The sequence below is a fragment of the Camelus bactrianus genome, chromosome 14 (genome assembly GCF_048773025.1).
Source record: "Camelus bactrianus isolate YW-2024 breed Bactrian camel chromosome 14, ASM4877302v1, whole genome shotgun sequence".
In the NCBI taxonomy this organism is placed as follows: Eukaryota; Metazoa; Chordata; class Mammalia; order Artiodactyla; family Camelidae; genus Camelus; species Camelus bactrianus.
The window spans coordinates 62685263-62703962 of NC_133552.1; the positions used below are offsets into that span (position 1 = coordinate 62685263).

Below are 18700 nucleotides of genomic sequence, written 5' to 3' on the forward strand. Positions count from 1 at the left end.
TGTAATCTCAACATATATAATCACGTAATGGGCTTGCCTTTTGTATGCGACTTTGCAACTTCTCACTGACAATCACAGACGTCCCTCCAGGTTAAGAGATACAGGTCCTACTTATTCTTTTTATCAGCTGCATAATTTTGCATAGTATTCAATGTTTGTTTAATTCAACATTTTCCCTACTGATTCATTCAAGGGTGGTACAGTTTTAGTCAAGTATAGTCAATTTACAATGTTGTGTTAACTTCTGGTATACAGCATAGTGATTCAGTTGTATATATATATTCCTTTTCATATTTTTTTTCATTATAGGTCATTAAAGGTACTGGATATAGTTTCCTCTGCTATACAGTAGGACCTCATTGTTAGTCTGTTTTAGATATAGTAGTTAGTATCTGTAAATCCCGAGTGTCTGTGAGTCTGTCTCTGTTTTGTAAATAAGTTCATTTGTGCCCTTTTTTTTTTTTTTTAGATTCCACATGTAAGTAATATCCTATGGTATTTTTCTGTCTCCTTCTGCCTTACTTCACTTACTATGATGATCTCCAGGTAAGGGTGGTACTCCTTGGATAAGAAATCATCAGGAAAAATGGTTAAGCATTTGCTACTTCAAAAACAAGACTGCACTGACCACCCTTATACAATATCAGTTTTTACTGGGTTTTCATATCTATAAATAGAGTCTCAAACCTGGCATTTCTGGGACAAAGGAAAAGTCTGTGCACTTTAAATTTTAGAAAGTATTAAGAGATTACTTTCAAAATATTATATTAAGTCACTTGCCTTTCAGCAAAGTAGGAAAGTGTTTCTTATCCTAAATCTGCACGATCACCAGAAGTAATCACCCTTAATCAAACTTTTGCTTATCTGTTCATATGTGTACTGATGATTTAGATTTATTTTCTTTTTAAGACAAATTTTCTGTTCATAACCTTGCCAGTTTTCTATGGTGGTGTTGTTTCTTTCTTATCAGTTTTTGAAGTTGTTGATATTAAGGACATTAATCTTTGTCTGCTATGAACAGCAAATATTTTTTCCCTAGTCAACAAATTGATTTTTAACCCTAGTGGCATTAGTTCCATAAGCACTTTAATTTTTATATAGTCACATGTGTCTATCTTTATAACTTTTTTCTTTACCTTTTACATACAAAATAAAACTTTAGAAGAATTACAATCAAGTCTTCATATCCAGAAACACACTATGTTTTTCTCTATTTATTTGGACTGTATATTTTAATAAAAATTTCCCCATAAAGATATGTTATTCTTTGATTTTGAAATTTATTTCTATGGATTTAATATTCCAGTCACTAATGCAAATAAATTTTTTACTTAAAAAATTTTTTTTACCATTCTACCTAGTTATTTCCAGTTGAAAGAAAAGCTACTGACTTATTTACATTGATTTTCTCTACCCACCTTACTAGATTCTTCTATTAATTCCAATATTTAAAAAAATCTCTTGGGCTTTATAAAAATATGTATATTTCATCTGCAAATGAATGTAAGATTTTTCTCAAGATTTACTTTAGAGTTAAATGTATTAACTCTTTAGCTATAATGATATAGCCAAATAAATGCTAAGTAATGTGGTAGTAATAACTAGGATCTATAACATAGTCTTTATTTTCAGTAGAAGCTTCTCAGCATTCATGTATAATTGTTTCAGTGAGTTTGGGCAATAATTTATGTCGTGTTTAAGGACTTCCTTTCTCTTCACTCTACTGAGAGGGCTTTAGCCTTTAATTCATTAATTCACTGAGACAATGAAATATATCACAAGAGCCCTTGATGTTGAACATTTGTCTGTTCCTGGAATAAACCCTAGATGCTTATGCTGGTTTTACTGGATAGCATTTTATTTCTAACTTTTGTAGTTACTATCATATACAAAATTGGTCTATAACTTTACTTGGACTACCATTATCAGGTTTGGGTTAAACCTATGCTGGCTTGATCAAACTTATTGTGGAGTTTTCCTTCTTTTGTATGATCTGTAATTTCTTAAATAAAATAAGAATTATCTCATCTTTGAAAGCAGACAAAATCCAGCAGGAAAACCACATCAGAAAGGAAAACCAGTCCTTTTTGTAACCGTAGATCAAAGCTTTCTAATGTTCAATGATCCACTTTCTAACCTTGTCCATCAACTTGATAGTTTATACTTTGCCAGGAGATCGATTTCCTCTAGATTTTCAAGACCTGTATTTAGGGTACATTTTTTTTTTCCAGAAAGAACTGGTACACCAGTGGGCAGGACATTGCTTACAAATTTGGTACCTCTTTAAATCAATTTCTTGGCTGACATTTCTCAGATCTGAAAGTAGCATGATTTTTAACTCCAATCCCAAGTGAGGGCAGGTTTGTGCTGACACATTTTCAGTAAAGCTTCCTCCTTTTCTATTCATCTGGAGTCTAGGTCAAGACTGCAGGTTTCCTCACTATTTGCTTCTGAAGGATGAACACTTTCCTTCTCTCACTGAGGTACAGACCTCATGTGTCCTGATGTTATGTGAGGCGGGGGTTAGAGAGTTTCTCTATTCTGACTCTTCACCTTGGGGTCCAGCTCTCAATGGCAAGTTCTAGGTGACAAGGACATGCAAATACCATCAGAGCAGCCACTGGCTTAGTGTCCACCAGGTGTTCTGCACTCACATGAACACTTCATTCTTGGCGTTGAGAACATTCCTTAATTTTTTGCACGTTCTACTAAGCAGTTAAAATGTTTTAACATTTTGGGTGTCATTTTTAGTTGTTTCACAGAGAGATGATTTTCAGCCACCTTTGGGGGCCACCTTGTATGTATTTCCTATAATCAATATACTATTTGAATTTTGTGTTTAAACATAATCATATTTTCTATGATTTTTAATAGGAAAACTCAACCTGCTTACATTTAATGTACGAAGATCATCCCTTATGTTTATGGCCTTACATTTATAGTTCATTGTGTGTCATTGATATTCATCTTTTATCCTTTTCTTGTCTTTTCTGGTTTGGTCACATTGTTAATTTCTTTCTCCCCCTTGTTTATTTGGACTCTGCTTTTCTAATCCCCCAGCTTAATTCCCAACTGTAATAAATCCATGTATACTTTTTACTATTGCATCAAAATTAAAATAACTGTAAACTCCTTCCCAATGAGTGAACAGATTTGCTTGTTCACTCATCCCTCACATGCTGGCCAGTCTACAAATGGCCCGGTAGACTTCTGTCACCCCTACGCTCCACTGACATCATAGTCTTCCTAAATTCTGCTTTTTCTGAGATCATCCACAAATTTAATTCTAGTTTCCTGAATTGTAAGTATTCCTTTTTTTTCAGGGTCCCTAATTTGACATCTCAATTATCATCCTCCATTTAGATCCAATACCCACTGCTTTTATTTCCTTTTCATCTTCCCTGTCCGACTCTGTGGAGTGTGATGAATGTATCTTATGCTTAGCATACCTTGGGTTGGTTTCCTCAAATAAACATCAAGGGTTGTATTCTCTCTCAGTCCTTCCTTACCTAAAATGCATTTTTAATACTGATACAAATATTTTGGCTGCATACAGATTCTTGAGTTGTGGTTTTTTTTCTCAGTGACCTATCTATCTATCTATCTATCTATCTATCTATCTATCTATCTATCTATCTATCTACCTACTTACCTACCTACCTATCTATCTATACACACAGGTTCACTGCCTTCTATTTTCCAATACTGAGGTTGAGTCATCTGAAGCACAGTATATTTATCGTGCTTCTGCAGGTAATTTAAGCCTGTTCAGGGGCTTACAAAGGTCTCCTCTTTATGCTGCAACCAAGGAAGGTCACCACGATATGCCTAGGAATTTTTTTCTTTTCATTTAATCTCTCTGAGACTTGGTGAACCTTTCAAGCTACAGATATATGCTTTTCCTCAGTATAGGAAAAATTTCTTCTCTCATTTATTATTACCCTTCTTCTGTCTGTTCCCTTTTTCCTTCAGGGGCTCCTTTTATTCACATCTGAGTGGCTAGTCTCTTGCTTTTCCCTCATCATTTCTACCATTTCTTTATTTTTTTCCCCACTTGATCTCCCATATTACTAATTAGCTCTCATCAACAACCATGCCCTTTTCAGCTCATTTTTTGAAAATTTTAGTCAAAGTTCAGAAGGTTTTTTTTTTTTTTTTTGCCTAATTAACTATCTTTGAGACATTGAAGGAAAAAAACAACCCCCAAAGCCAAAAAACAAACCTCCTCTCTCTTCCACCAGTCCTACTTGACTAGGAAACTTCTCTACTAGTGTTCACCTCGGATTTCCCAGCTCCACCCTGTTTCTGAGCCCCTTTGCGTGAGAATGTTCTCCTTTGCTTGCCCAGGGCTATGCGATTTTGTTTGTTTGTCTCTAATGCTCTCTTGAGCAGTGGTAAACGAGGGGTAGTAGAAGGCACTGTGGTTCTTGTGGTAAATGACCGGAGAACCACGGCCCCTCTGCTGGGCAGCAGGCGGATTCGGTTGGATCTCCCGGGACCACAAGCAACCAGTGGGCAGATGCAACTCCTCTGCAGAGTCAGGGGCCAGAGGACCCGAACCCCTGCCAGAAGTGTTAACAAGAGGCAATTCCTCTCTAGCTCTGGCTTCTCACGCCAGGCCCTGCAACACCGTGAACAAGTCCAGTCCCTGCTCTCTCCCCAGACGTCTTGGCAGATTTCTGGAGAAAATGAAACTTGGATTCTCTGTCCTGAAGGTCCCCCTGCAGCCTGACCCGGCTGTTGTGTTAGCAGAGGGAGCAGAGACCAGCACCCACACCTCCACCTCTCCCTTCACCTAGGTTTTCAGGCTTGCATTCCAAAGGGAGGAACGTAATCATATCAAAGTGGCCTTTTTTTCAAAAGTAAGGAACTATCAATAAATGTCTGAAATATGTCCCCAAAGATTGTCTAATTATATATAAATACAACTAATCACTTTACTAACTTTGCATTTGCTATCAAAAGACAGATGGAACGATCCATGAAATGATCATAATTCATAATAAAATATGCAGCTGGATCCATTTGCATTCTTATTTGCCTGGTGGGAAAACTACATGCTTTTCAAAGACACTAAAAGGCATGAAAGAAAGATTCAGCCAACTATTTTGTGATTATGTAGACATACTCGTATTTCCTCTGATTTTCCCCACTAGAATTCCTGATTCCACTTCTCCTGGGAGCAAATGCCTTGTTTTTAACACAGTTAGTTAATTGTTACAAGCTAACTCTCTAGTTCTCCGAGAAACAGTATAAATCCCAAAGTGGTAAAGTTTCACGGAAAAATATTATACCTAAAAATATATCTAGCTTATTTGTAATTATGGTTATTCTGGTGAACAGAAGAATTATGCCAAGAGTGGAAGAAGGGATTTAGGAAAATTAAGTTGTCAGTTATTTTAGTATAGGTTAGAGGGCTTAGCATAGGATTTTAATTCTGTGGAAGGCAACAACAGTTCAGAAGAATCAGGGTAGAGGTGGTGAGGAAGTAATTTTAGTAGCCTCCTCTCAATGGGTGGCTCCAGCCTGTGTCAGTGGACTCAGCCTTGACGGTTGCTGGACGGGGTAGAACTAACTACAGTCACGCTGCCGGCCATATAAAAGGGAGAAGGCCAGTGGGCTGTCTGCAGAACCCAGCTACCTGGAAGGGCTCCCCATAAGCATCACCTGACCATGTGTCTAGAGGTTTTCTGCAAATTGTAAGCAGTCAGCGTTGCAGCCTGTGGGATGGTGGGCTTCCTCCCATCCCTCCTGGCCCGGGAGCACTCCACGGCCTTGGCCTCTAACTCTGCTGCCCCCACATCAAGAAGGTCACAGTGGGACCTTTCCTCTGTATCGAATCAGGGAACATCACACCATCTGTGGGCGCTTACAAGCTGAAAGTTGTCTTTTTAAGGGTGAAGGCAAGATTTGTAAGAGTATAATAAACTCTCCATAAACATTTTTGTCGCATGACTAGAAAAAAACCTGAAAACAATAAACGAAAAAACTATAATATTTCTTTCTTCTTACAATTTTCCTAAATCAGTGTTTTGCAATCTTTTTTTTAACCCCCTCCCCCACCAAGGAGTCTTTTTAGGTATTTTGTTTCTAATCACCACACCATAAGGAATTTTTTGGCACAGATACGTTCTAAATGTGTTCATATACTCCACAGCTCCGCATCTACTTTATACGTAGAAAGAGTAAGTTTCTTTTGGCCTCTCCAAGAATAACTGTTATCCCCTTAGAGTTGAGAATTCATGCTGTACACTTAAATTAGGTTTGTTGTCACCATAGAAACTAGTATTTTCAGGAATGCAGGTTATATGAGTTCTTTAAACACTATATTTTTCATATTTATTTTCCAAATTTTCATCTCATAATATGTATGCCATTTAATATATACCAAAACAAATCTAGTCCTCAAGAAAATTATCAACCAAGGAATGCAGATTTAATTAAAATGAAATGAAATGAAATTAATTTAATTGAATAAATAAAAATGAAAGGAGTTACTATTCTAAGAAACATTATTATATTTGCTTTGAGGATGAAAGCATGTAGCTTGTGAAAAGACTGTTTTTTTTTAAGAATGAAAAGTGCAAGAAATTCATTTAAAATACTTATTTTCCAAAAGAACTTGTAATTGGATTTATAAGGCTAGCAGGTAAGACAACGAGATGATTGCCAAGTTTCTGAAGCTCAGGAGAAAAGTAACTGAATGGACAATGACATGCTTAATATAAATGGAGCAATGGAAATTGTTCTGCCCTTTTAATTCAATGAATAATGTATGAACATTTATAGGTGACAAATTATAAATGAGCTGATTGTGCCACACAGGTCTGAGAAGATAAAATGGAAAAAAGAGATACTGCCCATATGTGCAAAGATACTTGAAATATGTTATCCAAGATTTGTGTTACAGACTCTATTTCATAATTTCACAGAAACATAGTGGATATTCATGAGAAAATGAATGCATATTTAACACAGAAGAAGATTACAGGACAAAAATCACAAGAAACCCAATTCAGGTAACCCTATTCTAAATGAGATTCAGATTAAATAACATCCAAGTAAATGATTACCTGCATTGTTCCAGAGGTGTCTGTAAATCACCTGCTCTTAGTTTATCAGGTACCATCAGTATTCTAGACGGTTATAGAGCAAACTTAGACGGATCACTGAATTGCTGAAAAATGTCATTATTCTATTATTTTTCACCTAACAAGATACTGCCCAAATCCTTTATAAACACATGAAAAAGTTACAGTCAGAAGAAACTTATTTAATTAAAGTTTCCCAGAAAATGGAACTAAATTTGATGAAAATATGAAAGACTGCTGGTATAGCAAGATGAGTTACTTTCAGAATTCAGTCATTTCTTGTGATTAATGAGCTGAAAAATGGGTGTCAGGTTTTGTTGGAACTAAAATGAATGGCTCTTTCACTTAATTTCATTTTAACAAATATCATAAAGCCAAGTATCTTCAGAGGAACAGAGAAATCAGTTTTCTAGAAAAGATGACTTCCTGTAAGATGGCAAAATGAGTCCATGCTTTTATGAAAGCCTTTCTGCTTCAAACACGTAACAATCACAGAAAAAACAGGAAATCAAAGAGACACCCCAGAGTTCTAAACAAGGTAAACGTCTCTCTTGATCCGAAGTGCAACAGAGACATGCTGTTCAAACTGCTCACTTCATTGTTCTCTCTCCTGCCAATTTGTGAGTTTCTTAAAAGAGGAATTTTCTTAAAACTGTTCATTTTCTGTGTATAATGCCGTGCTGATAAGTTTCTGCTAAGTGTACAGTCTAGTGGATATACAGATACGCTTATACATTTTTACACAATAGGAAAGTATTCATTATATTATTCATTAAGAAAATGAAACTATGTATTTTGAAATATAATTATGTTCATTAAGACAATGTGATTTTACGTATAATATAAATAACAATGGATTATCTTAGATCAAAATGAAAACTTCTACAAAAGAAAGTAAATCTTTACCTCCTTGTGTTTATGCATAGCATAGGAAACAAAGAAAAGTTTTTCCTGTTTCTTAACTAATTCTAAATTTAGGTTAATTAATCCAAAGTAACAGAACATGTCCCCAGCATCACAACAGAAGCTAAGCAGCTTAATTTATGCTTAAAGGATGTTTTTTAGACTGTAAGCTGACTCCTAATGGGTAAACTGGTTTCTTTTGAATTTTCAAAGTAATTTACTCCAGAATATGTGGGAACTCAAGAAATTACTTCTCTGAAAGCTCATGGCCTCCTGTGATCTATTTTAAAGACAAATTTTCCAAAATATTACATAATTCTATTACCTTAAATACTGTATCATTATTGTCCATAAACTTGAATTGCTGTTATTACAGCCATTTTGAGGATTAAATGAGATAATGAATTCTTTTAAAGCACTTGGCAACATAATGGAACCTCCAAAAAAAAATGGTAACTATTATGTTGTTAGTTTAACTATATTTGAATTTAACATATGGGGATGTTAGTTGACACACTCTATGTTTCTACAGCTTAAACCAACATAAAGTTCCTTGCTTATTTTCATAAATAAAGCTTCACTGGAACAACCATTCTGAGACCATTTTCTCCTTTGCACAAAAGCAGCAGAGTTGAGTGATTGAAGCAGGGGGCATGTGGCCTGAAGAGCCTGCAATGTTTACTCTCCGGCTCTTCCAGGACAAGTCTGTTGACTTCTGCCTTAAACTCAGACCACCTTTACCAACTTTTTAAAAAGAGAATATTTTATAAAACATTAAGTGTTATTAAAATGACTTATCCACTCTCATTTGAAACAAACTACTTCGGCTCATGTACAAGTTTCTGCCACAAAGAGAAGAGACAATCTGATGTGAATAAAGTGCAAACACGCTTTGGGAAACTCAGATGCCCCCAAATCAATCATTAGATGTGGAGCAAATTCTGAATGTTTCAGTAGCTCATGAATAAAAAAGTCATGTCTATATAAATATTTTTAAGTGAACTAAATCACCACCATGTAGTTTATTATTTTTAATTTTTAAGGATTCTTTTTTTAATATTTATTTTATTATTTTTTTTTGGTGGGGGAGGGAGGTAATCAGGTTTGTTTGTTTGTTTGTTTGTTTGTTTATAGCGGAGGTACTGAGGATTGAACCCAGGACCTCGTGCATGCTAAGCATGCGCTCTACCACTTGAGCTATGCCCTCCCCATCTATACTATGCAGTTTATTAAAATCAAATTTTCTTTCAGTGGTTTGGGAAGGGGGCAATAATTAATTGCAACATAATACATAGTGGATTTTACTATAGAATCCTCTCTTTCTGATTTTTTAATTAAAAAAAGAAAAATGACAAGGATTTTTCAACTACCCCTGGACACTTACATAGTATCAGTGAATTCTGTAATATTAAAATATTTGAAGTTTTGTTGGAAATTCTTACAGCATGATCATAAATCAGCTAACACATATAAACACATTAGGAAAGAGATCAACTTGTACATGAAGAAATTAGGTAAAATTTACTGGAGGATTTCGTTCTATTCTTCTATTCCCAGTGAGTGGCCTGTGTATTTGTTCTATAGGACTGATTCAGCATGACTGAGTACCCACCCTGGGCTGGGCTACTAAAGAAATGTTAGTGGAATCTCTAATATCCAGGGAGCAGATACAGACTGCTTCTCCCAGAGGGAATGGCATAATCTCAACCACGAGTAGCCATTTCTGCTTTTATTCCAGGCACTTTGGTCATCAGCCTTTTAACCTCTGCTTCTAATACTATTGTACAATTCTTTCACCTCATCTTCCTACCCCATTCCACCTGGATCCTTGAACTAACTTTGGTTTCTTTTTCCGTGTTAAACAATTTCTCCTTCACTCTCAAATCTTCGCTCACAGAGTCTGCTTCCTACGTCCTTGCCTCCACTGGTTTTGTCCCAAATGCACCACTTCCCCCACCACCCTTTCCAGATGCTCCAGTGCCCATATGGCCATGGAGGATAACGTGTGGATGAGGAAGAGCGCCCCATCGGTTACTCCCCAGTGCCCCCTGGAGACAAACTCCCTCAGGTGAAAACATCCTCGTACACGTGCCCCCTGTGGCTGCCCTCCACTCACCTCTCCGTCAGTCACTTCCACAGCCCCGGCCTCCACTCCTTTCCAAAGAACTGGCCTCATGCTCCATGACCTGGGTCATTGTGAAAATCCAGCCAACACCTTACCTTCGCAGTTCCCCACCATTTTTACCTTGACTTTGTCATTCACTTTGAGCCACCCACATCCATATAACACTCTAGATTTTGTATTTAATTCCCTTGAATTATTCTGAAATCCTAAATCCTGGATCCCATTCTCTGCTCATGACCTTACCTCCCAGCTCTCATATCCCATCCCTTTAATTGTACCTGTTCTTTGACCATTTGAGACCTCTGATCCTTCATTTTTGCTCTTTCATTCTCTTTTTTCCCCCTCTTTTCCTATCCAACCTAGACCACAGGGTCATCATTTCAACTCCTTTGCCAACCACCCATATTCCCGGATCCCTTGTCTCTCAGCTCCACCAGCCTGAAAAAACTCTAAAGCTGGACCAATCTAAATGTTGCATTTCCCCTCTTCATGCTAGGCCTAAAAAAGTCACAGAGCTGTCTCAATTGGCATCACTATAAATTTGTAGTCTCAATCCTCAGTGTTGCATTTGATGTATCTGTAATTAGCTTTTTTGAATTCTGCCCCACACCCGTTTCCTCCCTCCTTTCTCCACAAGCTTCCCACTTTACTGCCTCATCCTCAGGCTGGATGGCGACCTTGCCTCCTAGCTGGATGGAAACAGACAGAAACCACTTGATGGGGAGTCCGTGAAGTCCCACCCCTGCATTAGAAATTCACCTGCAAGTGTGTTTCCTTCTGCTTTTAATGAAAATCCAAGCTTTCTTGTGCTGGATTTGCAGCAAATTGTACCCATTTTCAAGTTTTGGGCTGGACATCATTTCTTCATGAGCCCTGTTATTGGTTCTCCACAGCACAAAAAACTTGTTATTGTTTACTGTATATTTCTTGCTAAACTGCAAACTCCACACACAACACAGTAGACTCTACCCCAGAGAAAGTTCTGTACTAATGATAGTTTCCTCCAGGAAACAAACTTCTACAAAAAGAAGAACTCATAAATGACTCCTTGAAAGTTTCTTGATACCCGCTTAGATGTTTATATTCAATAGCTGTATACCATCAATTCTTTTTCTGAAAAGTATATGTGTGGGTGGATTGAATTTTTATTAACCTAATCCATTTTCAAATGCACTGAGAGAATTCTGGGTAATAAGAGAACCCAACTATAAGGCAAATTTATTTTCTATGTGAAAAGCGCTTTTGTAATAAAATAATCAAATTGCAATTTTTCTGCTTTTTAAGTTTTCTTTTTCACATATTGGATTTCTTGAAGTGTAGCACAGCTGGATATGCATACCTCACTTAGATGATGAAAGGGTTTCTAAACAGGTGTATGTCAATCAGTTTTTTCATAAATACATAACCACTGAATTCTAAGATATATTTTAGAAATAATTTTTCACACTGAAAAAACAGTCGTCTCTAGAAATCCTTAAAAAATATTTTGAGAATCAAACATTAACAATGTTACCCCATCAATAAGAAGTACTATTAAAACATTCTAGGATGGTACAGAGGGTGCTGGGAAGTGCTTATGTAATCACTAAAGCCACCTGTCCCTGCCTTGACATCTTTAGCACGGGTTGTGACACATCAGATTTTGGAACCGATTTCCATTTCCTTCCCGGCCCCTCCTTGGTCCTGCCGCGCTGACGTGCTCATTTACAGCGTTCTGAATCTGTGCTCGCTTACACTTGGTAGGAAACAGACTAACACAACATGACAAAGGAGAAGAATGGAGGGATGGACAGGAAAACAGCCAGATGGCCACACACACCCCGGACAACGGTTGCCACAGCAACTGTGGGCCGATCACTCAGGCCCCGCGGGACAGGAAACAAATCGGGCATCACCGAGACCAAGGGAAATACTTCAGAAGCAGACAGTGAATCACCTTCGGTCAAAGTCAAGTAAGTAATGAAATGAAATGAATGTTCTGACTTATCGAAGGCACTCTCCCCGGCCGAGGGTCACCTCTCCCCTGCAAAGTGACCGGGCCGCGAGCTGCTCACCTCCGCCAGGTAGAACTCGTCGTATTGCCGTTTGAAGCTCTCTCCCTTGTGATAGTTGCTCGCGGCTACGATCACATCCACGGTCACCATGCTCAGAATGAACATGTGGAAAACGGATGACCGCATCATTTGCTGTGGAGGCAAAACAGATGAACTCTTAACCAAGAAACAAACCTACGACTAAACATCATTAGCTGCTCAGACCTCCATCTGCCACGTCCTGGGGACCTGCTGCTGCGCGGAGCAGGACTTCTAAGACAGCCTGAGGAGTATCACTGCAGAACAGTCCGAGCAAAGGGGTCTTTTTCTTCAGGCAGCTAAAAAATAACTGGGGAGATGGTTTCAGAGACTTCTGGCTAAAAGCGGAAAATACATTTCACTTCACTGTGTAAAGTTTATATCTTAATTTTCCCTGGTTAGTTAAGAAACTTTGATCCTTAATGCTGACTGAATGGAGAAATTCTTTCTGGAAAGCTGAAACCACAGAACAAGTATTGCTTTATTCTATTAAGAGAAAAAGTTAACTGCAGATGAAAGCACTTTAGAGATCATCGTAAACTGGAAAAGTGGGCAAAACCTAAGATCTACTTATTTGTTGGCTTTGTTACTTATGTAAATTATTTATTTAAATGACTTTTATGTTTTAAACCACTTTATTGAGGTATGGTTGACATAAAAAAGTGGTATATACTGAATGTATACAACTTAGTGAGTTTGGGGATAAATATATACCCAGGAAAGCGCCACCATCATCAAGACCATAAACATATCCGCCACCTCCCAAAGATTCTTCTTGACTCCTCTATAATTATTATTATTATTATTTGTGGTAAGAACACAACATAAGATCTATCCTCTTACCAAATTTTAAATACACAACAGCGTGTTGCTAGCTATAGGTGCTGGCTGTATGGCAGACAGACAGAAGTTATCTTCTATAACTGAAATTTTGTACCCTTTGCATAAATAATTTATTGAAAATTATACTACAAATAATAATAATTGATGTCTACGTTTATAATTATTATATGCCTGGAGCTGTCATAGGTGATTTACATGAATTAAGTTATTTAATGTCATAATAGCTCTAGGAAGTTACTGTAATTTTATTGAGAAGGAAACTGAAGCTCAGAGAAGTTAAATAACTTTCTCACTGTCCCACAAGTATTGAAGGTGAAACACAATTTGGATCCAAATCTGTTCCAAGTCTACTGCCTACATTGAGGTGAAATAATTAAGGCATTCAAGTAATTACTATGATTATAATAGCTACCATGTAATGCATACTCTAAGTATGTTATTTATTTCATCTCTGTCCATCTCCACCACAGCCCTACACAATGAGACAGGATTACTCACTTCTGCCAGTGAGTTCAGAGAGATTCAGTCATTTGTCCAAGACCACACAGCAAGTACACAGCAGAGCCAGGCTCTGTACCCATATCTGTTTAAAGCCCATTCTGGGAGCTACTGCCCACAGTGCGGTAGGAAATATATAAAAAGAGAACAGAGGCTGAAGGCCCTGGGCAGCAGCAGGAGGAGAGAAAAGTGGACCAATGGACAGAAACTGACTGCCTGAGGACAAACCACTGGGTCACACCCCTGGGCACCAACCGCCCAGAGAGTAGTGCCACTGTGCATGGGCCTCACCTGTTCTCAGTAAATAGGAAGAGAAGAAAGATGCCTTGAAGCCCTGCTGAGGACTCTATGCGTACACATATGTGAGTTCATGTGGCTTCATGACCCTGCAGACGGCAACAGCCAAACTGTGTGGAGCTGAAACTTACCACTTACAAGCTCTGTGGCCCTGAGCAAGGTACTTAAACCTCTCCGTGCCTCAGTCTTCCCATCAGTAAAATCCTGGCTACTCCAAAAGTTATCATAAATGAGCACTTACAACAACATTTGCATCATAAGTGTTCTATAGAGATTTGCTGTAAAAAAATGCAGTTCTGTGAATGAGGTATTTTCCTGTTCAGAAATGAGAAATAAATTGCCCAAGGTCAAAGAATTAATTATGTTGTATATTTGACTCAGTTCAGAACCAAGTGAGATAAATAAAAGTGATAAAGTCTAACAATTTGAGAGATGTCAGACCCATTGGAAAAGCAGATATTTAGTAAGGTTTTGTGTCACCATGGTGACTGATGCTTTCTTACATCCATTTCTTTGCCCTTGACTTTATTTTATGGGTAATACAAAATCAAGTTCCAGAACTGTCAATCAACATAATTAAATGCACATCAAATTTACTTGCAGAAACTACTGACCTTCATAATGCAGATAAGCAAATCAGCTGGCAAGTTTCTATTCTCATTAGAATTTTTATTGTTATTTAGTCTTTCTTGCATTGTGAGAGTTAAATTCCATAACTATTATTCCTTCTCTATACTCCTTTCAACATAATGTTCTATTAAAAACATTTCAACTGATTCCACTTCATCTGCATGACAGAAAAGCCACAACTTTCTCTTTCTATTTCCCTTAGCTGTGAATTTATGTCTTAAGTAAACTGTTATTACTGAAGGGTCCAAACAAAGCTTTTAGCCATGGCTGTCAAAAAACTTTAAAATTGGTTTTGTAACTGTCACAGCTTCACTTTGGTGCTGTCATTATAATTAGGCTGTTTTTTTGTCTGAATGTCTATGTATCCTTGTTGGTACAGAGTCATTAAAATAATCACTTACAATGGATTTTGATACGCTATAATCACCATTGCTCAGCTGACTTTCTCCGAAGTAAGAACTTTCAAATATTAAAGGAGAATTAAGGTGATCAGTATGTGCAGCAGTCAAGTTTAAATATTAAAATCAGTAACTCCAGCTTTAAAGGTAGAGCTAGCGACATGAACCACTTCAACTCAATTAAAATCAAGCTGCATTCGAAATTGGCTACGGACTTCCTTAACATAGACTGGCTCGCAACATTACACTTAGCCTCGTGTTACGTCTATGGGACAGTCCAAATTGATACCCTTCAATTTTTCGTTTTGTTATAAAAATTGATGTACAAGAAAATGTTAAAGTTGTCAGGGCTACGAAATATTATATAACTTGAGATTTTCACAATTGTATTATTTACTATAGATGTAGGATATATAGAGACATATAAACACACACATACATATGTGTGCATATGTGTATATATATGCTTATATACATATGTTTATATAGTTATATATTTATAGATATATTTAGTATAAGACTCTTCAGATCCATCAGATACATTCAATTTTTTAAAGTTCCCCTCAATTGCAATGTCATTTTGGTTTATATTTTTTAAAAATCAGACAAGTTTCATATATATTTTGAGTTTGGCTTTAATCCAAGAACTACTGATTTCTGAATGTGACAGTTGGAATTCCCAAAATATAAAGAAGAGACTATAACAGAACCATCCCCAAGGCAGCAATGTCAAGAACACTCAGAAGCCTTGGAACTCCAAGTGTGGCCCCTGGACCCGCAGCTTCCTGGGAGTGTTTTAGAAATGCACACTCTTGGGCCCCATTCCAGACCTACTGAATCAGAACCTGAGTCTTTAACACGGACTAATGTCCATATTAAAGTTCAAGACGCTCTATTATAGAGGATACTCCTTCAGTAGCAGGTTAAAATACTTTTTTTTTTTAATTCACAATTTCATGATTCTAGAAGTCCGTGATCACTGGAAAAGTATGGCAATGTATTAAGATACATCATCACAAAAATGGATGCCTACCTCCCCCTGTCACACCCTTCGACTTCAAGATCAAAAATCAACTAAACCAGTTTGGCTTCATGAAGACAAAATGTATGCATTGGTTTTTCATCCATTTGGAGAATATTATGAAGATATCATCACAGGATATTGTGAAGACATCATCACAGAAGCTTTCATGAAGTCTAAGAATGCAGGAAGCCTCTAGAATGTGGAAAAGGCAAAGAAACAGCTTCTTCCCTAAAATTTTCAGAAGTAATATAGTCTTGCTACTACCTTGATCTTGTGCGTGTACGTATCTGTATATATGTATATGCCATCTTTGATTGAAGGAGGTGGAAAACAGCTGGCCCCACTGGTGATGTGCTGGAGCCATAACTGTGTGCATCTCTCCCCAGTTTCATGTTCAGTAATGTCACATTGCTAACTCGAAATGGGTCACATGGGAGCACTAACACCATGGAATTTAGCCTCTGTCATTGATGGTCACCTGGGCTCTCCCTTCTTCAGGAGCTTCTGTTCTGACTTACAGTCAAGTACAAGTGAAATGCAGGCACTAACATTTTCTGTTTGTCTCACTAGATTCCCACCGGCCGTAAAGTAACTGAACAGATTTTGACACAAGGTGCTTCCTTAGTTCAGAATTACTGGGAGTTTTTCTTCTTTCTTTGTGTTCATAGACCAGTGAGAAGTTGAGGGGATCTACAACAGGGCTGCTGGACAGTGGATACCTGAACCACGATGGTTTTAAGACCTTTGAAGACACTTTAACTGACATTCCCATAGGTAACATGTCTACGTATAGAATCACCTGAAATTTACTTTTATATGTTTCTTTTTATTTTCCGTATTAAATGGTGGGCAGGTGAACAGAAAACCTTTGTTTAAATTCAAGAGGGAAATTATAAATTCAAACTGAAATTAATTAGCTGTCCTTTTCAAATAAACTGCCTAGCTAATGTAATGAGGGCTTAGGACGTTACATGTGATGAAATAAAATATAATAAAAAATAATATTTTTTTAAGCTAGAGAGTATTTGAAGTGGGAGACTCATCCTGAGAAACTTAAAAGTATTTAGGAAATTTAAAGGATTGAAAAAATATACCAGAAATATGTCAAATACAAAATGACTAAAGTTTTTTTCACAATGTCCAAACCTGTCATCAGAGTTAGGGCATGGAAGGAGTCAGGCTGCTCCTCCAGACTCTCTGACTGCAGTCATTGTGTTGGACACTGAGAAAATACACAGCGATTTCAAACCCTGGCTGAAAGCTTTCAAGAGGGTTGCACGTTTAACCCCAGAAATCAAGACTTGCAAGAAGAACAATGTCTCCTTCATTTTCTCCAAAGGTGACAAGGCAACAAATATTTGATGGGAATGTGTCTCCAAAGACTATATGCCCAACATTCATATATGACTTTTTGAACTGGAAGATGAAAATATACAATGATATAGGAATGAGATAATCTGAAATACAAATAATTTTCAGATGATCTGAATACTTCTTTCTTCCAATGAAGCTCAAAAATCAAAGACGAAAAACCATTTGATCAATAGCAAGGTAAGTTAATAAATAAATTAAAACAGCATTAATAATTTTATCTTAATTTTTGTTATAGTGTATCTAGTCTGCAGGTATCTATTCCAAATATAATTATTGTTTGAAACACATATAGAATTATTGAATATATATGGGATATAATATATATTTAGATGTATATGGAATATTTAGACCTGAAGTTGTACACAATAGACTCCTCTGTTTAGTTGATTTGGCCATAACTGGTTTCAAGACCACAATACATATTTTTCAATTAATTTTTTAGCTACTTTTTTTATATCTTGTCCTGCTTTGCCTTTAGCTGTTTTATTCCCCCTGGTCTTAATTCTCATTCTAGATTATTATAAAATACTATTTTTCTTCCTTTGTTCCCTAAACTTTTTCTCCAAACCAGTTGTTTTATGTGCTGCTATTGGAAAATGAAGAGGAGCGTGCATATGCATGCACGTATCCTGGGGAGGGATCACTGGCATCTGCAGAAGGGGAGAGCATGAATTTGTGTCTGCTGGGGGTGAGGTTGTGCAGTTCTGTACATGAGAGCATACACACATATGCACCTTCACATATAACACCCCAAATATTTGCTAAGCATTGATCACATGAAAGCTATGGTGGAAGCACTTGGAAGAAGAGAGAAAGTGATCAAATATGATCAAGGAGTCAGAGATCTCTGCTTGAGGAAGCACTGACCTGGTGCTGAGGGTAGGGACATGAGGATGGGGTGCAGAGGATGATTCAAAGAAATTCAAGAGACTGAATTAATGACAGAATTGAAGACAGATCAGATTTGGGAAGGACCAAGGGGGGCTGCATTATACGTCGGTGTACAGGTTTCTGGAGATGCAGAGAAAGCCTGGTTTCTATGTGGGAATAGGTGGGGGAGGGGTGTGTTTGGTTTTTAACACGACAAGGGTGTTGTGTGCATGAGAATATCTGGGAACGTGTCCACTGGACATTCAGCAATACACTTCTAAGATTCAGAAAGCAGGACGAGAAGGAAAGGCTGTGAGGTCACTGGACCATGGGTGTGCATGAGAGCTGACTTTCTGGAACTGAATAGAATACTCAGAGCAAACGGTGTTAGGCGAGAACCGCATGCTAACAGTAACGACAGTTGTCTGTACGGACTGAGTGACCCGCCGCCTCCCACACGCTGCACCAGGTATTTTATGTGCCTCATTTCTAAGTCTTACCAACCGCTAAGCCATGTTATTATCCCCACTTATCAGATCAGGAAACTGAGTCTCTGGGAGACTCAGCAAATTGTC

The 18700-nt window shown here is 37.5% G+C and overlaps 1 protein-coding gene across 5 annotated transcripts in view; it reads right to left on the reverse strand.

The window, feature by feature from the left end:
- Positions 1-18700, reverse strand: part of NALCN (sodium leak channel, non-selective) — a 265363-nt gene that overhangs the window by 139632 nt on the left and 107031 nt on the right. For all 5 annotated transcript variants that reach the window (XR_012511758.1, XM_074378486.1, XM_074378485.1 and 2 more), the window contains one exon: positions 12174-12305. Coding sequence is in view for 4 of the 5 variants with exons in the window: in XM_074378486.1 (XP_074234587.1) it covers positions 12174-12305 (132 nt within the window). In the remaining variant the exon portion in view is untranslated. The remainder of the gene's footprint in view (positions 1-12173; positions 12306-18700) is intronic.